Source organism: the organism of the source record quoted next, unplaced genomic scaffold (assembly GCF_019419815.1).
Source record: "Pyrus x bretschneideri cultivar Hongxiangsu unplaced genomic scaffold, Pyrus_bretschneideri_v1 Contig24, whole genome shotgun sequence".
In the NCBI taxonomy this organism is placed as follows: Eukaryota; Viridiplantae; Streptophyta; class Magnoliopsida; order Rosales; family Rosaceae; genus Pyrus; species Pyrus x bretschneideri.
The window spans coordinates 688,221-715,740 of NW_025999546.1; the positions used below are offsets into that span (position 1 = coordinate 688,221).

Consider the following 27,520-nt stretch of genomic DNA (forward strand, 5'->3'; position numbering starts at 1 on the left):
TCCATTGACATTGACCTGGTTTGGATTTTTTAATTGAGTAATGTTAGAAAGACCAAATTTTTAAAACCAAATGATATGGATGTCGATGAACAAATTATTATTTGTAAGTGTTGATTAACGTGCTTATTTCTTATTTGGTTTGCAAATTTATGTATAAAAATTTGATCTCCCTAATATTATCTTTTTTTTATTATGTATTATTGTTCTGCCCATATAATTTTTTTTTTTAATTATTGTATAAAAAATTAATATTGTCCATATAGAATAGGGAAATTGTATAATGACCTGAACAGTCCCTTTGTATTTATATTGAAAGGTGGAGTTTTACACTGGTAAATACAGAAGATAGTTATCACTTGCTATAGGATAACCAATTTTTAACGTATCAACATTGGTGGAAATGTCGACATGCAAATTTATAAAAATATTAATGAATGTATCGATATTGGTATCGGCTGCTTTTGATGGACGTTATGAAAATTTGCAATGGGTGAAATCAAAAGTTGGAAATCTGCAATGGATTTCGACCAAATTTTGTAGCGAGATATTCATTGATTTTCTTATATCTCGCCATACGAAATTTATTTTTCACTACTTTTCATATCAATCTTTGATTTTTCATATATATATTTTAACAATTTCGTGAATATTTTAAATACTGACTATGACTAAAATGATTACACTGAGCTCTATATATGTTTGTAAATATGTATGCATGGGAAGATTTGGGGGATTGGGCAATAATAAACCATGCATGATGTGTTGATGACTGTCAGCAAATTAGAGGAGTGCAATCCGGTTTATTTTCTTATCAGTGCAATTAGATTACAATTACTTTCTTTCCATTGTCTCCTTGCCTTTTCTAATTCTTCTTATTTGGGCACAAAGGGTTTGGGGAAGTATTTGAACCCACAAATCAACACCAACCAGCAAAACTCAATTAGCAACTGTAGATGATATGTAGCAAGATATAATTTCTTGAAAAAACAATACATATATTCCAGGATAGTAGGAAAATAAAATCAAAGAACACCCGGAAAATAAAATAAAAAACTAATCAAAATATTTTCAAAAGCATAATAAAAGGATTAAAGAGAGTGAGCATAGAAAAAAAAAAGGCTAAAAGGAAAATTGAAGTTACTGTTTAAACCATAACATTCCTTGATGCCAAATCTGATTCTCACTTCTATCCTGTAAATAGAATAAGCAAAAACAACAAAAGATAAAACAAATTATTATCACCTCTGTTGATGCATAAAATCGGATTGACTTTAGAACAACATAGAGTGTCGCCTTTGTAAGGTTGCTTCAGTCACCTAGTGTAGGTAATATGTAAAGAGATAGAGACAAGGAAACAAGCACAAGATGTACCTGGTTCATCCAAAGTCACAAGGGTACAGGAGTTTTCATTAACAATGTAGAGTTTACATAATACAAAGGTTTAAACATAATCACCATTAGTGAGTTCTAATAATGGGTTAAGTAAAATAATATCATTAGAAATTAATTGTAGGAGAATGATCTTCTTTTATAGTTGAGCAGAGTCGCATGCTTTCATCCATGGTCAATGTAGAGTTTTAGGAGTTTTATTCTGATGTTGGCACGTATCCCATTATGATTAGCCTCCTGGTTGGAGAGAAACTCTTGTGCTTCAGCAGGGTACCTCAACAAGAAACTTTAATGGGTTTCTGAAGGTATAAAGTTGATCATGCTCGGTAGTTTCGAGATTGGTGAAGTTTGGTACAAATAGTGCTCACCCAAGTCCCTAGCAAAGAAAGTTTCTCGGTTAGGAACTTGCAAAATCCAAGTCACTAAATAATCACAAAACTTTCAAGTGATGAAGTGTAGTAGCATATAATGGAAGTCTCTCCAAATCTCCTATCGAGGAGAATTACCGAAAGATGTGTCCTAAATTTCCCGAGTCATTCAAGAAAAAAGACTTGAAAAATTCTCTCATCCTTTTTCTTGCATATACTTTAGCCCAAGTATATATATTTTTATTATTTTTAAGCCCAACTTAATTAGCGCTCCACCTTACTTTTCCAAGGTCTGAAGCCCAAGGCCTTCATTTGTGTTGTCTGCTAGGCCCAAATTGGGGCCCAACCTCTCACCATCTTTTCCTGTTGCTGCAGCCCACCTCCCTTTCTTATGTGTTTTTTAGAAACTTGCTGGGTTCAAAAATCTGTGCCTCCAGCTCCCCTTTTCTTCAATCACTACACCTTACAGCCATTTCCTTCTCAGCGCCTATTTTTTTATAGGGTAAATAATAAAAAATTACTTCAACTATTAATTTTACGACATTATCATACCTTATTTTTTAAAATTGACAATGTCATACATTATCTTTAGAATTTGTTCCAATGTTATACCTCCGTTACTTGTCATGAATTTTTTAATTAAATATTTATGTGGCTTAATTCGGGATCCACTTTCTATTAAAAAAATTTGACAAAATATTATTAAAAACTAAAAAAAAATATTTAATATTTTTAAAATATTAAAATAATAAAACCCCATCCCCATCTTCAGCACTTGCTGGCAAAATTGCCTTGTTTCTCGTAGATTTATTAGGGGTCTGGTGTTGGTGCACAGATTGTAGAAGCAGCAACTGAAGCCGTGGAAGCAGGTTTGTGCTTCGATAGTTTTGTGTCGAATTTGTGTGGGCTTCGTGAGTTGGGGTTTGGGGCTGCCAAAGCTCGGATCTGCAGGAAGTGTTTCAGGTTTGAAGTTGTGTAGGTTGTGAGCTGTGGTATTCGAGGAGTGAAACTGTGACAAAGTTGAACATGCCGTGATCTCCAAGGAGCCGTGGGTTCGTCGACGCAAATCCAATCATCCTTTGTAAGCCTTGAGAATTTACCCGAGGAATTGGACTTTATGCGGCGGAGGCTTCCGTCGGCGTTGGTGAAGACCTGCTTCCCAATTGTTAAGTCTGCAATGTCAGTCGATTCAAACTGCTGATATGGGTTCCCATCGACAGATGGAGCGCTGAGGTACTTACCATTACGGCCTTTGAATGTCACGTTCTTGGGAACTATCACCAGCGATTCCGAGTCAATCAGTGTACACATCCAACAATCCCTGACTAGGCGATGCCGAATTTGCATACATGCCATAGTACCATTACGATTCCTTCACTCTCGAACCGTCCCACGCCACCGTTTTCAAAAACAATAAAACCAGCTGACGTAGTGTTAGTAGAAGTTTTGATTTTCTTCCAACCAAAGTAGTTTCGTTCCACTTATGTGAGAAACTAATCACTGCCAGTATCCCATGCACGCAGCAGTAATCTCTTGTATGCTGCACAAAACCTATATTAGCTATAGCATGCATGCTGCAAACTATAGATCCATTCAGATGGAAATTCAAACCCCACCCCACCACCGTACATTTTCTTCAATAGTGAATGGCTGGGATTTGGGTAAATCTCAACCAGCACTCGTCAAAACAAAAAATGTGCGGGTCATCAAAGCTCTCCATTCAAATATCCATAGAAAGGGAGAAGATAGAAAGAGTGTTAGCTAGGCATGTCGACAGGCGTGTGATATGACTTGCAAATGACCTCGGGCCTTTAAAGGCTCGATGAAATGCCAATTTGCATGCTCAACTCGTAAAAAATTTCACATATTGTGCACTCTATTCTTAATGTCCACCCCAATAATATTTCCTGGATAATCAAGTTGCTAATGGAAGTGATCAAGCCATAAACGAGACTAATGAAGATTTTGGTGGGGACCTGGAGCAACTGGGAAAATAATAAAGCTGATTAGTTGCCATGGCACTTACCTATATTGCCATTCTAGTTTTTCTTGTTACATTAAAAAGGCAAAAGTTGAGAAGTTTGTTTCATTTGATGTAACATATTAATCCAACGAATAAACCAATCTTATTGATGGAGAAGCTATTCAACAAATTTTACCAAAATGCAGCACAAATTAAGAATCATATGAGTCTTAAAGGAAGCAAAATATTATTGAACTACCATATGCAGAACGAATTGTTCATGGTATGTATATACAATAGATGGTAATCTTAAATCAAATGCACACAAATCTTTCGATTTTGCGTAGGCCTACCAGCTTCACATTGTCGCAAACGTTTGATAGTTTAGTTTGTCAATCTCAGCAAACAGGAGAGCAACCGAGAATAGACAAATTGCTCTACTTCCTATCTCTTTGCAAGAGCACCCAAAGGAGAAACTGAAATCTTACAGAAAAGGCCTGCATCATTTCCGCAAGACAAAATTATAAAAACTGCTGTTCTTTAATAAGGGGAAAGAAAAAAAAAAAAAAAAAATATGCAAACATACTATGTCCCAATTCATTAAAAAATTGGTTACTGCACAAACATACATAATAATCATCCATTCTAACTCTCAGCTACGCTATCGACAGTGGAATGGATAATAATTCTATAAACAATTTCACACAATGCCATTAGTCAAATGCCTGTTGCTTGACTTATACAAGAAAATATAACTCAAATATCCTAATACATGGGTTGATTTGGTTCCATTACAAATAATCGTAATACACAAGTGCTAACAGTAGTTCAGAAAATCCACAAAAACAAACAGAAAACCAGAATTAGACATGCAAAACCAAACATTCGACGACAGAACTTGGAAGATGCCAACTGCCATAAATAATATGCAGGGAAGAATTTGATGCTTTCCCAATATGTTAGCCAAATTCCAAATCTATACACCCCTAGCTCTGTATACTGATACCGGCCTATTATGAATGTTAAACACACCAGACTGGACAAGAAAACCAGTTTATATTTTGATGGATTTTAACATTCATAGTAGGCCGATTCAGTATACAGAGCTAGAGGTGTACGGATTTGATGGCTAACATATCGAAAATGCATCAAATTCTTCCAATCAAAACCAGTTTATATAATACCAGAAAAACCCCATTAACACATCATTTACCACTAACACTCCAGTAATTACTCCTCAGCACCCCACTACACATACAGCAGCAGAGACAAAATTTTCATCCCTGTTCAAGAAGTAATCAATGAATTTTATCTGCTAGTCTCTAAAACGCTCCTTTTCTCACTTTGCCCACCACATAAGACAATATATTTCACAAATTAATCGACTTCAAAACTAAAACCGAAATAACGACTTTCCAAATAACCAAACATCAATCAACCTGGACAATTGCAAGACTAAAACTAACTAAATCACATTACTGAAACATGAGTAACAAATCAATCAATCATTGAAAGCACATAAAAACTTCCACCAATGATCAGAAAGCAACCAATTTCTTCTACTAATTAAATGATCAAGACATTCACAACCAAATCAAATCATAACCATTCCCTAAAACCCAGAAACCCAGTTGAATTCAACAATTGGACACCAAAACCCAACTGGGTCAAGCTCCAATTCGAGTGAAAATCCACAGGAAACAGAAACCTACTCATTGAATGTATTTGGGTAATTCCCCCTTCCTCAAGAGGGAGAGAGAGTAATGAGCGGCATCAACGAGGTCGTCGATGTTGTGAAGGGACCTCTCCTCCGCCGCCAACATGAAGATTGCGCGCGCCTCCGCTTTCTTGGCCAGCCTTGCCGCCAGATTCAGCGGCAAGCTAGGCGAGTTAAGGCTTCTGAGTATCTGGCGATACAGAGAGAGGACGCGTCCTCTGTTTCTTGCCAAGTCCTCCGCCGTCGCCCAAATTACTCCCTTTCCCATTTTTCTCTCACTTCACTTTTCGTTCGCTGCTCAGAGTGGGGTTTTTATTGTTTCTTTTAAAATCAGATCACTTTCTTTGACGAAAATACCCTAACTTTTTATGTTCTTGTTATTTATTTATTTTAAAATTAAAAACCTCTATTAACTAATAAAACATTCATTATCAATCAAAATCATATAAAATTATCAGTTTAATCATCTAATTAAAACAAAACATGAATAAGAAATATGGGCAAAAATTTAATTTCACACAACTAAATTTTGCTGTTTTTTTTTTTCAAAGCCTCACCTATATGTAATTCTAACATATTTCTAATTTGTAAAAATAAAAACAAAAACAAAAATAAAAACTTCCTACTCTCGCATTCTCTATCATTCATCTTTCTCGCCAAAATCCTCTTCAACAGCTCTAACCACCCCACCTCCTTCATTCTCTTCTCCCACCCCGCCTGCCTTTAACCCACCTGCAAATTATGTAGGCTCATCCTCTCCTCCAACCCTAATCGCCCTCCGCCAGACCCACCACCCAACAACTTCTTCCACATCCTCTACGTTTTCCCCCATGACCCCTATTTCGCCGCCCCCTGCCTCTTTGACCCATGAATCCTAGACTGGAGGCCCTCCCACCATGAATGGGCATCCAATGTTCTAAAAGTATGAACCTCATTATTTAGTTTCTGCATCTTATGGGAGGGTGGAGGAAGAAATTTTTAAGCATTTAAAATCCCTTGCAATACTTTCAATGTGTTATTGAAATACATATATTAATCATGATTTATCACTCCTCAATTACTTATTGTGTTGCATTCAATTGTTTTTACTTTGTTACAGGGCTTGGTTTCATCCAAGTAGAGTTTCACATTATACAACTTTTGGGAGACGTATTGAAGTTAGTGATGATTTTAGTGTTTTATGTAACAATATCTTTACAAATTATTATAAAATTCTGAAAGTATTGCCTAACTCATAAGTTTGGTTTTATTTCACTAATGTTAGTAATTGTTTTCATAAGTTCGTGTAACTCATACCACAGTGAAAAGATTTTTTTTCTTTTTAGAATGTTGTATACATTGCACATTGATTATAACTCATACCACAATAAAAAGAAAATTGAGATGCACACGTATAGTGTGAGTGCTGGTTGCTAGTTTTAAATTGAAATCTAATTGACGCTTCTATTTTAAAAATTAAAATATCTTACAAATAGCGTTTTATCGCAATAACTGATATTCACCAATTTTCTTCCCTATAACAACTAGTAACAACTAAACTGTTTATTGTGTACCGGTTTAAGTTGTACGATATAATTTTAGTTGAACGCACATCTAGTATTCGATAAAAAGTCTCAGTCAATAAAATGTGCTTTTTTATTTGGTGAAAAGTTAATAAAATGTTGGATTAGTAGGGTTTTGTAATTTGATACCCTTTGATAACACAAAACACATTTTTCATGTAGAATTTGGTTAGCACTGGAATTACATTTTCTGCAGCATTAATACTTGTTTTCTTCAACCATTAGTGTATTGTGCATACATACGATATTATCTATACTAAATGGTGGAGGAGTAAGGTCATCTCCAATCGAATGGTCCTGAGGGTCAAAGGGCCGAAAATAGCCTAAAAACCTTCTCCAACCGAGGACTAGGCTACAGGGCTGTGGAATCTGAGAGGGCCTCACGGAATACGAGAGGGCTAGAGGGCTGGCTGCATGGCCAGAATTCAAATCAATCCTGTCGGTTTTAACCGACAGGATTGATTTGAATTTTTTTTTTTTACAGTTTTATTATTATTTTTTATTTACGAAATTTTTCCTCTAACTTTTATTTTTTATTTTTTTTAAATTCTATTTTTTTTCCTATAACTTTTATTTTACAAAATTTGTAGTTTTTAACAACATTTAACAAATTATTAAAAACATTTCTAGTTTTTCATATTTTTTAAAAAAACATTTAAGTTGTAGTTTTTAAATAATAAATTATGTTTGGTCCTATGACCCTCGGTTGGAGACAGTTTTTTGTGATAGGGTTAAAACGAGCCATCTGGCCCTTTGGCCCTCAGTTGAAGACAGAAGCAAATATGACTATGTACTGTTCATTAAAATATTAATATCTTGGAGAATCTTGGAGGGCCAGAGGGCTAAAATGAGCCCTCTAGCCAGCCATCGGTTGGAGATGGCCTAAGTTCAACCTCACAATGGACTAGCCATAATAATTTGGTTCAAATTCACCTTGGATAAAAATCGTACACAACCTCTCACTTATATGTGAAGTGAAATACTAATAGATTGTAAAATTTAGTGGCTTAACAGATAGTGTTTTGACATGTCCGTTGTCTAAAGTTGAGCATGATTCTATTATTTTTTTCATTCAACATATCTTGAATATAATAATTTATCTATTACAATCCAATCTTCTGTACCAAACGATGCTTAAACATCTAAGTTTACATTCACTTTTAAACCAAAAGAATCTGTTTGGAACGACGACAATTTAGTAATTAAATTAGTTTTAATTCCGATTCAAGTAAGTTAGCAAACAACTTGTATGAAATCAACACTATTCTTATTCTGACTCTAGAAAATTTAGAAAACACCACAATAATATATTCAAGTGAACTACTCAATCCAACTCTCCAACATTTCAGTAAAAGATACTATTTAAAAGACTTAAAACAATAATCCAGGGACCATCTAATGCCTTCCTAATAACTGCCGGTAGGTGGAACTGCTGAATATTGTCCACCCAGAACCTCAATGAACTTGCCAGCAATAGCACTTGCATACAAGCAAGACCCTTCATACATCTGCAAAGTTAAAACCAAACCCTAATTAGTAAAACCAAACGAATTAAGTGAATTAGGACACAGTTGGTCAAGTGTGTTTGCCTCGTTGCACACAAATGTGATTTCTCCTTCTCATATATTAGACGAATTTAGAATATCGTTTTATCAAAAAGGAAAAATTCAGACAATTGCGGACTAGTGAAAAAAACAAACCTTGGTATTGAACAAGAAGCTATAGGAATTGCCAATGTGGCCACCAGCAACGTGATGAAGATCAAGCTGCAGCTCGTCAAGAAGCCTGGACACAAACAGCAACAGGTTGATCTTCTTCCTCTGCACCAGTTTGATGGTAACTTCATCTTCGATAATGCGGATATCGACGTCGGTGTATTTGGATTTCCTTTGAAGCCATGAGCTCCTCAGAGAGCCATTGTTGTAGGAGTGGTCATGACGCTCACCAAGAGGCTTAATGTTGCAGTTCTCATCGTCTCCGGGGGCACCTCCATCTTGTTCAGTTTTGTGCCTCTTGATCCTCTCTCTCCCAAACCTTTTCTTCTCCACCAGCAATTTCAGCTCATCCACTGTCCTCAGAAGCTCGTTTATGTAATCAATTGCATCTCCCACGATTGATGCTTTATCATTCTTGTATCCCAAGCAACAAATGTTTAGAAAGAATAAAATTATCAAGCCAAAAAAACAGAGGGAAAAACTGGAAAACTACAAGCCAAACTGCCACATCAAATTCAAATTAGAATGCGATTTGGAATTCTAAAATTTGTGCCTACACCTTAGTTGGGTTGGGAATCAAATTCCTCAAGGTGAAGAACTTGTCATTCAACTGCTGTCTCCGACCGCGATTAATGGCAAGGTTTTTGGACTCTTCGAGATTTCTTCCTCTTCCAATAGAATCCATTTCTCTGGAGAACTCCATAACTCCATCCTCAAAAAAAGACTCAGTAATAGTGCCATTGTTAGAGTTCATAGCTTTTAATATTTAGTTTTATGAAGGTTTTGAGTGTTTGGGAAGAAGGAAAATTGCAGAGAAAATGCAGCTATGGTGCTGCGAGAATGATGAAGGTTCTTATTGTATTTCACACTCCACTAATCAAATATAACCGTTAGAGGAGAGAGAAGTGAGATTCTTCTCTAACAACTTCACACCAAGATTAAATCCTAGCCTTTGATTCTATCACGATTACACTTGTCATAATCTATCACTTAAATCCTAGAGAAGAGACCACTTGGACTATGATCCAATGGCTCAGATTACATCAGAAATTTAAACATATAAAAATGGAATTCAAAACTTGTGACTTTGGCTCCAATATATCAGCTCAAAGGGTTAAACATCAACAGCCATCATCTGGGTAAATGCCCCCACCACTCCCCTCTTTCTCATCGCCGCCGCTACTGAACAATGATCCGTTTCCTGAGCCAGGCAAGGTGTACCCATGTGGCAGAGACTGAGGCGACTCCCTGAACAATGGCTGCTGCGGAGGAAGGTTCAAGTGGAGAAGCGGGTCATAGAGAAGAGAAGACGCCATCCCTTGTGGGGTGTCAACCGCGCTGGGGAGGTCTTCGAGGAACCCCAAAGTGCTCGGAAAATTCGAGGTTTTGGGGACGGGGTTTGTGAAGGTTGTAGATGAGTTTTGGAGAAGAGTGGAAGGGGAGTATCTGGGTAAGCTGAAAAGGTTGAGAAAGTCAGGTGGTTGTGGGTATGGCGTAGAAGTAGCAGAAGTGGTACCATCAGGGAATTGTTGCTGTATCTGATCATGGACTCCATGAATACTGTCGTCCAAATTTGTTGGGTTCTCAAGGGACACCAAATGGGAATCGTTGATATTGTCGTTATGGTCAGTGGTGGTGTTGTTTGGATTATCCACATTGAACCCAAGTTCGTTTTGGAGCTCGATGTCCATGGAGGAATGATGATTATGGTGATGGTGATGACAAGATAGCTCATCCATCAGAACTTGCGGTGGTTGTGGCGGCGGTGGTAGAGGAGGGAGAGGGTCGTGGTTGGGTATACTCTCTGCTGCAGATTCTGGGATGGAGATTGGGTCAAAATTGCAGCTTAGTGTGTCTTGATACATTTTTGGAGAAAGTCTCTGTGTGTTTGCCTCTGCCTTTTTGTGCTGCATTTACACAACATAAACCATGTAAGGTGAGAACTAAACCCAAGTCCTACGTTCCTAACCTTGTGTAAGAGATTAGTAGAGCCTCAAATTTGACAACAGATTTGTTTGTTCGCAAAATTTATTTGTTAACTTTTATTTGTTAATTTTTTTTCTCTCTTATTTGTACTCATAATTTACTTACAATGTGCCACTTTGTTATATATATGTAAAATGTACAAATATTTAAAAATAAAAATAAAACATTATATTTTAAAAAAAATATAAAATCTGATCAGATTTCACACAATTCAAATTTGAGGAAAAAAAAATTAAAAATCTCTATTTGGTATTAGTTTTTGCATGATTTAAGAAGGATTAATTAATACTAAATTTAATATTTTGTACCATTCAATCAAAGTATTCAAATTAATAAAGTTTCAATCTAAAATTTTAATCAATCAAGAACGAGAACCAAAGTTTACCCAAGTTAATAACAATGTCCGACCCCAATTTTACATGCATCAAACTGTACTCTTTGTAGGGTTGCAAGCTAGTTGTGTGGTTCTATACACTTCCATTCTGCAATTAGGACATGCGTGCACGTCCTAAACATCAAGGACCTTAGCTCTCTATACTTTAGACTAAACAGTCAACAACATGTTAACAATCATCTCACGTTTACTTACTTGGAAATAAGTCGAAATGATTAATATACGTGTACATCATATATGATCGTTGCATCCGTATGAGTCAAAAATGAGAACTTCTCTGACCAAATGGAGACAAGGTTGTCAACTAGTCACAGACAACCTTAAAATTTAGTAATTTGCACAATATTGTCCAACTTTCAGTTCATTATTATGGAATTAGTTAGATTCTCTTTTTGTATAAGTGATATTATATGAGAGATAGCAAACGTAATTGACATGAATACAATATTATTATGTTGTTCTGTATTAAAAGCTACAACGTCATGTAGAGAGAAATTTATACATTGAATTATTCACACAGAACATCATAATGTATATGTAAATATAACGTGTAAGTTCTGAGAAATTCTAAAGGAACTCTCTCAAAAGTGAGACTCTCTAACTTCTCATGTTTTTAGTATAGTTTTTAAAACATTAGCACAAAAATTAACGTTAAATTATATGATGAGAACAAATCTATAATGAACCTAGCTCACTTTAAAAAAGTCCCTTAAAAATTCTTGCAAGTCCTTTACAAGAGAGAGGATTTAAAATGAAATAAAAATTCAGTCTTTCTTGTTAAATGGTAGGAATGGTTAGTTCGGGATGGCGGTTTGCATGGGAGAAGTGAGAAGTGGGGTCCACATAAACTGTATGAAAAATAGGGCTCCTGCCGAAACTCATTCTCGGAGAATAACCAAATTTGCGTGAAATACTCGAAAAAGGTTTTCTTTATTCTTCTTCCTGTTTTTAGTTCTTTTATATTTGTCTCTCACAACCAAAGCTCTATTTATAATTTATAATTATCACAAAATCATTCATTATTTCTCTAAATTACAATTTGAGACATGAACAAAAACAAGTAAAAATCTTACTGTTGAATTTTGTCTTAATGGCAAAATGGTCCTACAAAACCATTAAGGATATATTAGAAACTTATTATTTAGTATAGGGATTTTTTGACTTTAATTCTTCAAGAAGATTGAAATTTAAAATAAATCAGGTGTTAGATTACATATTGATTATAGTCTCTTGATGTGTCCTTAATTCAAAATAATCAATTTGCATTTTATTTAATGTCTCCCATTAAATATTTAAATTTATAAATAAACAAATTTAAGTTTAAAATTTTTGAGCAAAAAAAGTTTTTTTTTAATTTATTAATTTTATTTAACATTCTTCAAAATTGAAAGACTCAATTAATGTACCGAAATGTATTATATTGAACTAATGTATTTAAATGTTAGTACCGAAATGTATGTATTGAAATATATGCACTGAAATGTATTATATTAAATTAATGTATCTAAATGTATGTACCGAAATGTATATACCGAAATGTGTGTACCTAAATGTATACACCGAAATGTATTATAATGAATTTAATGTACCTAAATTAAGAAGACAAAGTACATCGAAATATATTGTATAACAAAAATTAATTTATCTAAATGTTTACAACAAAATATATTACGATAAATAAAATGAAAATTATAATTATAATGAAATAAAATTAATACATTAAAAATTAAGAAGAAAAAGAGAAATAATTAAAATATAATTAATAAATAAGGTTATTAATTCATCAAAGGACTAAAATTAGATTTTGATTACTCATGATTTTAATCAAAAAATCATTTTCGTCAATGATTAAAATGGAATTTTTTATTTAATATATAAGCGATATCGCAGAAGGGGAGTTAAATTAGGAGTCTAAAATGTGGAAGTGTGTTTTGGTGTACAGCAAGGAACCAAGTCATCGTCCTTCTCTTTTGGACAGGTAGGTAATTTCAAAAGAATATCCATGACGTTTCTTCTTTTAAACAAACCTTGAGAACCCACCTTTCTCACTGTGTATAAAAGTTATTAGGATTATAAAAATTCTTGTAAAGGGCTTAGATATTTTAACACATTAATATTCAAAAGTTTTTTGTTTAATGTAGTGATTTTTTATATTCTCGCTTTTTTCTTTTAATTCATTTAATCGAAAGATTGAAAGAAATTAAAAGAGTGTATAAAGAGAAAATGAGTCCAGAAAATCAATACCTTTGTAAGTCATCTTCTGCATTATTTTATATTGAACTCGTTGTGAATGATTGAACAAATTTTATGACTTTTTATCGAGTAACAAGAAAAACACAATCGCATTTTCTCATGAATTAGAAAAGTATTAAGGTAAATCTCTAAATACATGTCATGAGAATATTACAAGCAGTCACCCACCCCATAGCTACCACAATGTATATCCCAAGTTCTCAACGCAAACAAGTTCTTAACTTGAGAACCGATACGAAGGAGAAAAAAGCAAATGAAAAGAATGAGAGGGCGAAAGGGCAAAATCAGGCGAGCAATCAAGAATTTTTGGGTGGTGATATCCACTCTTTTTTTATCTTTTTACAGATCTTTTTCAATTTTTTACTGTGAAATTCAATGAATTGAAGAAGATAAAAAAAAATTAATAAGAAATGCGTGAGAAATAAAAATAAATACGTAAACAACAACATTCTTTTAGAAATACGGAGATTGTGAGTGGACCCACTGGTGGGATCTCAGTAACAAACTCCCAGCTGGTGCTTCTGATCTGCTGTGCCAAATTGGAAAATCACTGAGAAAAAGAACAATTCTCTCTCTCTCTCTCTCCACAGAGGTTTGCAGTTATAACTAGTCCCTTCTTTCTCCTACCATCAATCTCTCTCTCACAAATTCTCTTTCTATCTCCACCAGTTCTTGATGTCGTGAATTGTGAAGAAATAACGGATCCTAAAGGGAAAAAGAAGGAGACGGCTTTTGTCCAAAACCCAAAATGTATCAAGACACAGTAGGCTGCAACTTTGACCCGAACTCCATCCCTGATTCTGCAGCAGAGAGCTTGCTAGACGTCAACCCGCTTTTCCCACCACCACCGCCGCCTCCACAACAACCGCAAGTTCTCATGCCTTGTTCAGACACCCACCACCACAATACCACCACCACCAACAGCGGGTTTGGTGTCGAAGAAAACATCAGACTCTCCATAGAAGAGCTTTCTTATCATCATCACCGTCACCAAAATCATCATTCCTCCATGGACATCGAGCTCCAAAACGAACTTGGGTTCCATGTCGATAACCCATACAACAACACCACTAACCATGACAACAGCATCAACAATTCCCATTTGGTGTCTTTTGAGCACCCAACAAATTGGGACAACAATATTCGTGGAGTCCATGATCAGATGCAGCAACAATTCCCGGATGGTACTACTACTGCTACTTCTACTCCATACCCACAACCACCTGACCTTCTCAACGTTTTCAGCTTGCCCAGATGCTCCCCTTCCTCTCTTCTCCAAAATCCATCCATCGCCTTCACAAACCCCATCCAAAAAACCTCGAATTTTCCGAGCTCTTTGGGGTCCCTCGGAGACCTCCCCAGCGCCGTTGACACTCCACAGGGGACGGCTTCTTCCGTTCTCTATGACCCTCTTTTCCATTTGAACCTCCCTCCACAGCCGCCAATATTCAGGGAGTTGCTTCAATCTCTGCCTCATGGGTACACCTTGCCCGGCCCAGGAAACGGGTCGCTGTTCAGTAGCGGCGGCGATGAGAGAGAGGGGAGCGGAGGAGGAGTTCTGTATGACCCAGATCCAGATGGAAGTCTTGGGAGGCAGTTTGATAGCGGAGTTTTGGAGTTCTCGAGAGAAATGGCTTCTAATGGGAGAGGAAGAGATCTCAAAGGGACCAAACACTTTGCCACTGAGCGCCAAAGGAGACAGCAATTGAATGGCAAGTACGATATCTTGAAGACTTTGGTTCCAAACCCAACAAAGGTACGCACATAAAATTCACAAACTTCACATCAAGTGTATGCGAACGTAACGACCAAAAATTCCCAGCATAGAATACTCCGAAGCATACTAGAAAATCCCGTGTTGATTTCATAAAACAAAATGCATCAGTTGTTTTGCAGTTTTAATTGAAACACCATTTCCTCGGTTTTTTGTTTTGCTTAATTTATTTTTCTGGGTACAATTAATTGGAGGAAAGAATGATAGAGCATCAATTCTGGGAGATGCAATTGATTACATAAACGAGCTTCTGAGGACAGTGGACGAGCTCAAGTTGCTGGTGGAGAAGAAAAGGTGTGGGAGAGAGAGGATCAAGAGGCACAAGACTGAACACGATGGAGGTTCCGCTGGAGATGATGAGAACTGTACTGTGAAGCCTCTTGGAGAGCATCATGACCAGTCCTATAGCAATGGCTCTCTGAGGAGCTCATGGCTTCAAAGGAAATCCAAAGACACCCAAGTCGATATCCGCATTATCGACGATGAAGTTACTATCAAACTGGTGCAGAGGAAGAAGATCAACCTGTTGCTGTTTGTGTCCAGGATTCTTGATGAGCTGCAGCTTGATCTTCACCATGTTGCTGGTGGCCACATTGGCAATTCCTACAGCTTCTTGTTCAATACCAAGGTTTGTTTGTCTTTTGTGAGATCAAATGAAACTTCGTTAATAACAATCAAGAACGTATGTAGGACAGACATATCAAACGTAATCTAAGAAGTTACACGCACCGCAAGAAACAACAAAATTTCACGATTAGTTTCGCCCCTTGGTTTAACTTTGGTTTTTAATTAATTAGGGTTTGGTTTTAATTGTGCAGATGTATGAAGGGTCTTGTTTGTATGCAAGCGCAATAGCTGGGAAGCTCATTGAGGTTCTGGACAGACAATATGCAGCAGCGGTTCCACCCACCAGCAGTTATTAGGAAGGAGGCCTGAGATTAACCTGCATGCTTGGATTGGATCAATACCAATTCAGTCTTTTAAAGATAGTATTAAAAGAGTTTATTTTCATGGTTTAGTGGTGCTTTACTTAACCCTCTTTAATTATTACAATTCATAAAAATTCTACAAATTTGTGGTGTCGAATTAGTATGTACTAGGTAGACAAACATGCAGTGTTCCTTCTTTATCTTCGAGTTCGTCTAAGAATCTGTCATTGTCATTGATAAATTATTAAGCTTTCTACTAATATGTTGTTGTTTTTTTCTAAAAAAAAAATAGCAGACTCCACACGTAACATGTCATAACTTATCGAATTTTTAAACACCATCGTAATGTTAGAACTAGATTGTCAAAATCTCCCAACGTGCGGGCATTAATGTTAAAATTCATATAGTACTAACATGCAACATGCTGTAGTGGATAAAGTTGAAAGTAGTAACCCGATTGAAGTTAACCTAAGATACAAATTGTTACACTATACATTACTACCGGTTAACGTCATATATGATAGTTAGAAGATAACCCATGTGGTAAAAAAATATGAGGATTCAAATCTTTATGGCAAAGTCTATTAGAATTTATGTCCAAAAATAAAAGTTCCGTCAATCCTTAGCATGTGAACCTCACATGTGGTATTAATATATATATATATATATATATATATATATATATATTTCAGTTTAAATTATAAAAATAAACTTAAAAACTGAGAACGAAATACTTAGCTAACGTATTTTAAGATTTTCGGGTTTTGTGTTTATACTCAACCGTTGGTAGTAGATGCCTCTCTGAGAACCGAACACGGTATAGCAGACGCTTCAAACATGATTTACTAGATTATTATTTTGATCTATGGAAGTTTGTTAATTGTTAACGGAAGGGAAACAAATGGGCAGCCAACAGAGAGTAGTTAATAAATAATTATAGTTTCCAAAGCTTATGGCAATTGGCAAAACTGTCGGACAAATTAAATTAATAACAAAGTCCGAATTAGAAAAATGATCATTTTCGAATCTATTTTGTGAGGATCCTAGGTCGTTTATCGTACATCGTGCGGTCAGTTTTCGTCAAATACTATTTGTGTTTAATTTTACATAAAAAAAAATCAAATAATTTCTGATCGCACGATACATAAGATATGGGTATCTGTAGGATCTGCGTGCATCCGGATGGGATATTCCAAAGTAAGCCAGTTCTACAGGCACCAAACTGTACACTTTGTAGGGGGCAAACTAGTTGTGTGGTTCTATCTATAATTGCCCTCTCCCTTCTTCCACCGTCTTCTGTTTGGCAACTAGGATATGCATGCACGTCATCCAACCCTATCTAACGTTCGTTTCGGATCAACTCTGGGACTGGGGGCCACAAACACTTATGGGGAGAAGAACATCTTGTGTGTTTTTTCCTCACTCTCAAACGGGTCCTTGATGTTTCAACTACGTTTGTGTCGTACGACTGTTTCATGCATTATTTTGCCGTATCATGTTACAAGGAAGCTACAAGTTTTCATTCGGATATATAAAATGAGATGTGATTTCACATTCTTTTTAACTTCTCACACACCTCTTTGTATTTTTAGTTATAAATTGAATAAATCAAGTATAATCAACAGACAGATTAAGTACGTGTGAGATGCTAAAAAGAGTGTGTGTTTATCATTTCCCTATTAGATTTGTATATTCAAATTAATCCCATTACCAGAAGTTCATTAAACTTAGATATTCATGGTATAGCTTCAACTAAGTTCAAGTTTTCTTTAGGGGGTGTGCTATACACACACCTCATTTTACTTCTTACACACCCCTTGTTAATTTCTATCCGTTGATTTTCTTCAATTCATCCGATCAGACGGCCGAAAATTAGAAGGGTGTGTGAACTTCTTTAGCTATGGATACCACAAGGACTTGGAAGCAAAATCTTAGGCACTAGATGGATGGTATTATTATGTGTATGATGTTTTAACCACCCCCTGCTGCAAAATTTTGGAATACCTAGCTGCTGAGAAGAGCGTTAAAACAGGATAAAATCGACACACAGGTTAGCTATGCGATTATGTGCATCGGAGATGAAATAATGCAGCTTCTGCCTGAGGAAAACCAAGATCCTAGTACAGCACAAATGGACTGATTTACGAAAAATGAAGCACGGTACAAGTGACACCAGTACTAAATAAATTTGGTGTGGATTATGAAGTATAGTTGATAGTTTACAAGATGAATCTTTACAAGAATTACTCGGTAGGTTGACAACATTATTAAATTTGATCTTCTTGCTTAATTCTTACCTCGCAGAAGATGCATTAGCTCCTGAAAAGCCCGTAAATTTGAACCATGGGATCAAGTTGATCGATCATGCCAGCTGAAATGTGCCAAACTGCCAGCGCTCCTCCTTCCCAGTTTAGCTGACGGTTTATGTCGATATGCCTCGATCATCAAAAGAATGGAGTTCAGTGTGCCAGAAGCTCATGGTTCTTTATGTGGCTCATAATCTCTTCTAGCAATTTGTATATTTCTTTGCTTCTTTTATGTGATCTGTCACCCTTTCTGAATTCATGAACAATACCATCAAGTTCGATTGAACTACACCCAGGAGTTTTCTTCACGTTCTTTCCCTTCATCGCCCGTCTCAACTTCACTGCATCCCTCCACCTATTTGCAGAGGAATATATGTTTGACATGAGCACATATGCACCATCTCTCTCGGGCTCTACCTTCAGTAGTTTCTTCATCACACTTTCAGCAAGCTCTACTTTCCCATGGATCCTGCAGGCTCCCAATAGAGCGCCCCAAACAAAGGCATCAGGCTGAATTGGCATGTTTTCAACAAACTCCTCTGCCTCGTTTATTAACCCGGCACGGCCTAACAGGTCAACCATGCAGCCATAATGCTCTGTCTGAGGTCTGAGCTTGTACACACTTGACATCTCCCTAAAATACTTCTGACCCTCTGCCACAAGTCCTCCATGACTACATGCTGCAAGGACTCCGATAAATGTCACCTCATCCGGTTCAATGCCCACTCTAGGCATTTCAGCAAATATATCCAATGCCATCTCTACCTCCCCATGCATAGCTAACCCAACAATCATGGCAGTATATGAATATACGTCTCTGCGATTCATGCGCTGAAAAACTCTAAAGGCTCGGTCTATACTTCCACACTTAGCATACATATCCACAAGCGCATTTCCTATAAACCCATCAGCCTCGATCTGATTTCTATCAACATAAGCATGTACCCACTCCCCCATCTTGAGCACTCCAAGATTCGCGCATGAATTCAAAACGCCAACTAAAGTAACATCATCTGGCTCAAGACCCATTCTTTGCATCTCCTGGAACACGTCCAACGCCTCCTTAAATTTCCCTTGGTGTGCTAAACCCGATATCATCGAATTCCAGGAAACCACATTTCTCACAGGCATCTCATTAAAGACTTTACGTGCAAAGTCGGCATCCCCACACTTCAAGTACATATCGACCAACGCATTGCCTATAAAAACATCTCGGCATACCCCATTATCGTAAATGTATCCACTGATCTTCCTACCCAAGCTCAAGTCTCCCAACTTCGAGCAAGCAGAGAGAACAATGACCAACGTCATCTCATCCGCCCTCATCTCTACGTCACACATCCTAAAAAACGCTTCAACTCCTTCTCTCGGAAACCCCATTTTAACATAAGCCTGAATAAGCGTAGTCCACGAAACCAAGTCCCTCTGAGGACTTTCATCAAACACCATCCGGACCCATTTCATAACCCCACAAACAGCATAAACCCTCATAAGAGTGTTATTGACGTAAACATTGGACAAAACAAGCCCGGTCTTGATAGCGTAGGCGTGAATCTGCTGCCCCTCTCTCAGCGCACGCAACTGCGCGCACGCTTTGAGAACAGAGGGGACGGTGTAGTGGTCAGGAAGGATGCCATTGGCAAGCATGTGTTCAAGCAATTCAAACAGTTGGAAAAGGGAGGCTGTTTTGGTGGTGGGATTTGAAGGGAGGCCTTGGATGATGGCATTGTAGAGGGAGAGGCAGAGGTCTGGCTTTTCCAGGTGATTTAAGAAAGAGAGGATGTGGGTGGAATGTGAGTATTTGTGTTTGTGAGGAGGAGATGGAGGAGAAGAAATGAGGTTGGGATATTTGAGAGGGAGACGCCTTGTTTTGATGAGAAATGAATGCAACTGTTTGAGTTGTGTTGTGCTTATTGATTTGCATGATTTGAGTCTCCCATAAACATGGACCCATAATTCTTGGGAGTTCATGTCATACACTCATAGGGGGCATATGAGGTTTTCACAATGTGAAGACGACTGGAAAGGTGGAGGAAGACACTGAATTGTTTCCTTTGGCCTTCTTTCTTCTATGGTAATTTTTGGCTAAAAACTTCAATTCTCTTTTACATCTTTGCTGGAAGATATAAGTAAAAACCTAAATTTACATTCCTTTTTTTACATATTTGGTGACAATCCCACTAATTAAGAGATAAAATTAAATAGAATCTCAAATTTACATATTTCATGTTGGAGCAGCCTTTGGAGATGCTTTAAGATAAGTTTTTTTAACTACAATATAACTTACAAATGTAAATTTGAGATATAAAAGTCAATATTGCATCCTATTTCATCACGTTTACATTTTTAGAAGATGTAAAACCACGTATAAATTTATGTATTTGACTACTATACTTACAAGTACTTATTACTATTACTATATGACGATCAAAATAGGTTTTTGTGACATTCAATAAGCATCTATGACTGTCGGATGGTAATAGTACTAAGTACGTTTCCACTCAAACAAATATTTGCCCTCCCATCTAAATTGTCCATGGAAGATTTATTTGACCTCCCATTTAAATTGTCCATGGAAGAGTTTTTGGACCAACAACTAATGTATACATATCTTTTACGTCGCCATATATACTGTCGATTCAAGATGCTCCAACCGACTAAACATCCAGTTTCATTCGTTGTATTGGTCGGCCGGTTTCATTTATATTTCTTCAACCATATTACCGGTAGATGAATGCCATTTTTAAAATGACACGAATGCCCTTTTGAGGGCAAAACCACAAAGGTAAGCATAATCGAGGATATGCTCATGCAACAGGAATGATAATATGATAATATTTCAAGTCAATCGCAAATGTCATATCACAAATTTGAAACGCATAACAATACGTGATTGAATTGAAATACCGTCACACTAATTAAGATTCTCTCCTATCATTACACAACCTACACAATTACAGTTATCAACCATATAAAACCATCAAGCACCATTATACAATTTCCTCAGATGCTACATATCCTCCACCCAAATTTGTACATGGCAATATAGCATTCAAAGTACCTTTTTCATGATTCACTCCGGCAATATAGCATTCAAAGTATATGGCAAAACATCATTTCTCAAATTAGTTCAACATACATGTAACGGAGTAATGTCACAACACAAAATTTCCCTGCTGCAGAGGCCATGGCACATCCAAAACCAAGACGATAAAAACACATACTGGATCAATCTCCGCAAGACATCAGAAAACACAAAAACAATGCACATCTTAGTGATCAAAATTCAAATCTATTGATAAACTAATTCCCTGACAAGAAATTCACAGGGGTGAAGGGAGTATGGATTACTAAAAGTTTACTAAACGAAGAGAGAAGGATTAACAAATTCAGGAGTTGTAAGCGACTAGCTACTATACCTCCCTGGCTATACATCCCAACCATCCTTCCGCCCATCAAACTCCCACTTGCGCCCAGCCAAACTTCCATACATCTCAGAAAATTTCAGGAGGCAGTTGCTCCTTATATGGTAGTGAACTTTTGTATTTCGGCTTATTGCAGCACCAGATAACTTCGATGTATCTATTGCCCACGCTGGCTTCACATACTCCACATTCTTGGATTCACTAGCATTTGCATACAAGTAATTCATCAGTACGTCCTCGCAGTTGAAATACTTGTCCACCAATTCCCTCGCTTGGCTAGCTTCTTTTCCCCAATACCTCTCGAAAGCTACTTGACTATCAAGGAAAGCTGCCCCCGTGAGAATCATGTTATATCCTTTATGGGTCCGGGCATATTTCTCACCTCGATACTTCAATGGGCTTCCGTCAATTAGTCGGGGGTAGAAACCCACAATACGATCTGGGTGTTGGCGCCATATCCTGAATCCCCTCTCAACATCATTGCAAGTCATCATAATGTCGTCATCAAGCTCAAGAACTGCTCGGGTCTTTATCAAAGAATCCAACTTGAACCGATTATTCAGTGAGTTTTGTTTCTCTACTCTGATCCTAACCGGCACTGTGGAGTCAAAGTCGCTAACTTCAGGTGGTATTCCTTTGTTCCACACCACAACAATTTCTCGCACTGAGGAACATCTGGAATAATGTTTAACATACATTTTCAAATTCCAGAGACGAGCATCATAGGTCATTGTTAATAAGGTGAACTGTGAGTAATGACCTTTCCATGGATAAGCTTCTTCTGCACCGCTACCACCATAGATATATTTAACTCCTGTGCACATCGCTGCAACTCCAAATGCCAAAATTATAGCAAGAACCAGCCTTCCAGCACAGGTATTAGGCTTAATCCTACCTCTGAGGAATGAAACTCCTCTGTTCAAGTGGCTGCAAAACCGTCTCACTTTGGAAGAAAACAAATGTGACCTTTCCCAGGCCCAGAACGCATCACTCCGCTTACCTGAGTAGCGAGTGCACCAATTGAGAGGAATCACACACTTCACAGCTCCAAGTAGTACACCCATCAATATAATGAGTACAGCAACAACGGCAACTGAAGCACTGCCAAGAATAAACCTCCGAACTGAATCCCCAGATGGTACCCGGTCTCCATCCATCACTCCAACCCACTCACCAGTATTTATTTGCTGCACATCTAGATGATGATGGCGAGCACCGTTCCAAGCATTACGGCCCTTACTTGGCTCTATCAAGCCCAAGGGAACTTCAACTTCTTTGTAATCATCTTTGGAAAGAACTTCCACCTTAAAGGTACGCACTCTTCTCCCATATGTTTCACCACAGTCTTGACCAACACGATAAAGATTTCCTTTGTAGAAAAATGGTCTGCCTCCATTTCGAGCCCCAAAGCTCTTGTCCCGATTATATATAGGGTTCTTCTTGTGTGGTTTCCAAGGACCAAGAGGGGAGCTGCTATACCAGATTTCCAACTGTCCATTCTTTGTGGTGCCAAATCCCGTGTTATCTGAACCAAACAACCAATACACTCCATTATAATCAATTATGAAAGAATCAACAAGAGGTTTTTTCATGATCACTCTCTCCAGAGTCCATTGCAAAGGAAAATTGAGTGCTCGGTATAGACGAACATCCCCTTTCATACCACCCTCAGGCATCATATATATCTGTAAGAAACAATAAAAAAATAAGTTATATAGGTGCTTTTTTATGCAATCAGTGTGTCCCGTTAAGCTGCAACTTGACCAAAAATGCATCAAACAATTGTGTAGAAATAATCTGTTACAGATCTTTACTTTCATTCACACTGGTGACAGGATCAAATGGGCTGGTGTGCACGTAAAAAGAAATGTGTTCTTACTTGGCCAAGGTAGTTGAAGACATACGGGTAAGAGAGATGCCACTCTTCGTCCAAGGCAATGCCCAATTGCTGCCATGTTGCTCCCTTATCAATACTTTTCGAGACTCCAATATCTCCTTGCAAAGTGATTGAATTTTTGGTTTCATAGAACAAGTAAAAAATATCTCCCTGAAACAAAAAGCAGAGATATTGAGTAGCACGACCCAAGTAATTCTAAGAAAAGTTACTAACAGTTAAGACCTTAAAACATGCAATGCTGACATATCAGAATATGCATATCCACGTAAACACACATTCAAAACACATGCACACAACACACACACATGCAAACACCGCTAACAGTCTCCAAAAGGTCTATGAGCTGGGAAAATCATAGTACAGCTCAATTAAAAAACAACAGAGACAACATTCCGGATTTTCTTTTGCTTACCACATTGTAAACCACTTAGTCAGCATAAAACCAGTTCTTGCCCAAAAGGAAAAAAATATTTAATTGTTAAAAACTCGTCGAATAACTTTTGATTTTTGTTCAGGAAATAATTTTTCTCCTGCAGGATGACGAGGGAAGGAAGGAGAGCCTGTCTTAAAATAAATAAAAAAAGATTTCTGTCCTTCATGGTGGCAGACAATCACATCCTGGTCGAAGTGAAAGGATCTAAAAGAAATAAGAATACACAAAATAACTACAATAATTCCTCACTTTAGCACTTTCTAATCCATGTGCCAAATAAAACAGTAGTTTTCCTTTTTTTTCAAAGCCCAACAATGAAAAATGACCTGTTTTTTCCTCAAGGAAATCATTTTTCTTGGAAGAATTTTAGACCAAAGCAAATGGACCCTTGGTTCAATCAAGTAGACATAACATCCCCTATTTTGACTTAAGTTTGAAAATATAAGGGATGAAACAAAAACCAATTACAATGACAAAATATCATTGACAACCATATTGGCTGTCCCTTTCAAGGTGTTGTGCATATCACGTTTAAGAATGGGAAAAACAGAACAAACTCGGAAAATCGAAACCAAATAACCAAGATATACAACACCAAGAATTAACATGGTTCAGCTATATGTGCTTACATCCACGGGGCATGAACAACAATCTTTCACTATATCAATAATGAGTACTATGGATAATCCTGCAATACCTCTATCTCTTTTCTTGACCAAAAAGGGACATAATATTCTCTCACTCTAACTCCTTCAAGAACAAGAAATACACTCTTTATCTCTTTTCTTTTCTCTCGCACACACTTCGCCCTCACAATATTCTCTCACTCTAACTCCTTGACATATTGTTTTGCTCCAATTAAAAACTAGTGCAATAGCCCCTTAGACATAATAAGGGTCTTCAATAAGAATTACTAATCCTAATTGTAATCTATTTATGAATCCTTCTCCAATTGAGAAACCAACCCCAGTTGTGAAAACAACTTCAATTGGCTAAACAACTTCAATTGGGAAAACAACTCAAATTGGGAAAACAACTTCAATTGGGTAAACAATTTAAATTGGGAAAACGACTCCAATTCAGAAAACAATTTCAATTCGGTAAACAATCTTATCCTCTAAGATTATAATTCCTATTAGACTTAGGACAACTCATCATGGGCTGTAAAACCCAACACACAATACCATGACAATTTTAGTAAGTGGTGATCCCATGCAAAGCACCATCGGAAAACAAACAGGATCTTATATTATCAAGTTACTTGAATGCATCTATATCCAATATGGTCAGCACCCAGTAAAGTCAGGTGATACCAATGTCAAAACAATCTATCAATAAAATGACAAAGGCAGGTGATACCACTATCAGAACAATCTATTAACAAAATGACAAAGGCAAGTTTTTTTTTTTTTTTTGCCACAAGAACAATATGGAGAAGAAAAGGAATACCATGTTAGCAACAAAGAGGGACTCTCTCACTACCATCTGGGTCCTAATCAAAATCATGTTTTGCTTGAGAAAGACGAATCAACCAAACATAGCGACAGCACAATGTCAAATGGTGTATGAATGAAAGGTTGAAATTAAATAACCAATGAACGACCACACCCATCATGCATCCATAATGCACTTAATGTCCACCAAACACCTCTCCACCTCTCCTTAATACAACTCTCCAACAAAAGACCTGTCTACTTCACACCACACAGAGATGATGAAAAATATCACTAATGTCAACAGACTACAACACAATATCATCATCTAGCTTATACTCACTTAAACTTGTTATCACTGTTGCCACAAACAAGAGTAGAAAACATATTGTTGAAACCTTACAACTCAAGTGTACCAAATCCCGATTCCAGCCTTAAACCTTCGACCCAAGGAAAATTGGTTGTAATCTATACCCTACCATATCAGTTTGTGCTCTACACATGAAATCATTTAGTCCTCAAAGTTTTGTGAGAAAAATGACCTAAATACACTGCCGTAATAATTCACTCAATGTTTAAAGTATACAAACTCGTGATATTTCAAGTTCCGGACTATACTGTACAGTAAATTGGCCTTCGAATTCTGCAAATCAGTACCGAACTCAATTGACATGCAATCAATCATACATCAGAACTGTAAAAACCTAAAATATTTGAAGGGCAGAGAAAATACCTGGACGTAAAGGAAAGGATCGGCAACAAAATTACTTGGGAAACCAGCATCAGAAACTGAAGAACAAGTCACAACCGGGTTCGCCACCGGCCAAGCTGCAGAATTGTCCCTCCATACATTCATCTACACCAAATTGCAACCCAGTTTCAAAATTCGAAATCTCCAAAAATCCATAATTTAACAAAAAAATTGAAAGAAAAAAAAAACTAACAAAATTAAATTAAATAAAAGAGTTTTCCTTAAGAACTTTTCCTCCAAGAGCTAAATTAATTTAATACAGAGGAAAAAAAAAAACAAAACCACCCTTCCAGCAAGGCCAATTCATCCCAAACAAGTCAAACCAAAAGAAGACTAAATTGAAAATCCAAGCCAAACCCACCAAAAACCAAACTAAAATTAATAAAAAATATTCTCAAAATAACACACGCCCCATACAGTGAAAAAAAACAAAAAAAACAAAAGAAATCTTACAGCTTCAATGGGCTTGAGGGAAAAAGGAGAGTCACCGAAGAAAACACCAACAGACCATGAACCTTCATTGTCCTCCTGACACCCAAGCATGGAGGGAGAGGCCAACGCCGTCCGAGCATAAAACGGCGTGAAGGCGAACCAGACGTAAACCGTGGCGACTGATCCGAACAACACAAAGCACCCCAAGAAGAACACCAACCCCGACGACATCAGGCACCTCCACCTGCACCTGCACTTAACGCTCATGTTGCAGCAGCTGCCGCCGCTATTACTCGCACCATTCGCACAACCACCACCCACAGCACCACCGCCACCGCCGTCGCCGCTGCCGGAGGCCAGACTCGAACCCATTTTTTCCCAGAACCCCACCGGACGCAGACGATGGATTGGGTGTCAAAGCCGCAGGAAGAACGCCTTAACAACCGCCGCGAGCATTTGGGTTGATTAATTGTGTGATTAGTATGTGATGTTTGAAATTTAGCGGTTTTAGGTTTTTGGGAAAAATGAAAAAGGTGACGGAGCGAGAGATGTTACTTGAGTTGGTGATTTTATAGGGAAAGCGTTTTACTGGATATAAGTGATGTGAATTGTCGCCCATCAAATTAAAATACTATAAAATCCCAATTTACTCCTTTATAAAAAAAACTATATTTTTTTCTAATCTTTTTTTTTTTTTAATTTACAGCTTTAGTGAAGGGGAGAAAGGTTAATAAAGTTTACGATAATGCTAAGGAGATTAAATTTGAACGTAAAATTTGCAAACTAAATGAGG

The 27,520-nt window shown here is 37.2% G+C and overlaps 5 protein-coding genes across 6 annotated transcripts; 1 reads left to right on the plus strand and 4 right to left on the minus strand.

Moving 5' to 3' along the window:
- Positions 1 to 3,944: 3,944 nt before the first annotated feature.
- LOC103951693 lies at positions 3,945 to 5,752 on the minus strand. 2 transcript variants are annotated; one of them, XM_009363137.3, is made up of 2 exons: positions 5,433 to 5,752; positions 3,945 to 4,228 (listed from the first exon to the last, which is right to left on the minus strand). In XM_009363137.3, exon 1 carries the CDS (start codon positions 5,703 to 5,705, stop codon positions 5,433 to 5,435), a length of 273 nt encoding a protein of 90 aa, XP_009361412.1. In that variant the 5' UTR covers positions 5,706 to 5,752; the 3' UTR covers positions 3,945 to 4,228. The 2 variants fall into 2 exon arrangements, with proteins under 2 accessions (XP_009361412.1, XP_009361411.1); XM_009363136.3 differs by having other exon boundaries at positions 3,945 to 4,217; positions 5,433 to 5,747.
- Positions 5,753 to 8,255: 2,503 nt separating this feature from the next.
- LOC103951746 (transcription factor bHLH10-like) lies at positions 8,256 to 10,579 on the minus strand. Its single transcript, XM_048586556.1, has 4 exons — positions 9,841 to 10,579; positions 9,274 to 9,470; positions 8,700 to 9,128; positions 8,256 to 8,507 (listed from the first exon to the last, which is right to left on the minus strand). The coding sequence occupies exons 1-4, from the start codon at positions 10,577 to 10,579 to the stop codon at positions 8,406 to 8,408; spliced, it is 1,467 nt and encodes a 488-aa protein (XP_048442513.1). The 3' UTR covers positions 8,256 to 8,405.
- Positions 10,580 to 13,884: 3,305 nt separating this feature from the next.
- Positions 13,885 to 16,304, plus strand: LOC103951747 (transcription factor bHLH91). Its single transcript, XM_009363192.3, has 3 exons — positions 13,885 to 15,103; positions 15,321 to 15,749; positions 15,940 to 16,304. Exons 1-3 carry the CDS (start codon positions 14,096 to 14,098, stop codon positions 16,042 to 16,044), a joined length of 1,542 nt encoding a protein of 513 aa, XP_009361467.2. The 5' UTR covers positions 13,885 to 14,095; the 3' UTR covers positions 16,045 to 16,304.
- A 1,925-nt stretch (positions 16,305 to 18,229) lies between these two features.
- LOC103951694 (pentatricopeptide repeat-containing protein At1g08070, chloroplastic-like) lies at positions 18,230 to 20,436 on the minus strand. The gene has a single exon (XM_009363139.3). It carries the CDS (start codon positions 20,325 to 20,327, stop codon positions 18,510 to 18,512), a length of 1,818 nt encoding a protein of 605 aa, XP_009361414.2. The 5' UTR covers positions 20,328 to 20,436; the 3' UTR covers positions 18,230 to 18,509.
- A 997-nt stretch (positions 20,437 to 21,433) lies between these two features.
- Positions 21,434 to 27,245, minus strand: LOC103951695 (glucosamine inositolphosphorylceramide transferase 1). The gene is made up of 4 exons (XM_048586245.1): positions 26,749 to 27,245; positions 26,278 to 26,400; positions 23,661 to 23,828; positions 21,434 to 23,466 (listed from the first exon to the last, which is right to left on the minus strand). Exons 1-4 carry the CDS (start codon positions 27,097 to 27,099, stop codon positions 21,784 to 21,786), a joined length of 2,325 nt encoding a protein of 774 aa, XP_048442202.1. The 5' UTR covers positions 27,100 to 27,245; the 3' UTR covers positions 21,434 to 21,783.
- Positions 27,246 to 27,520: the final 275 nt, after the last annotated feature.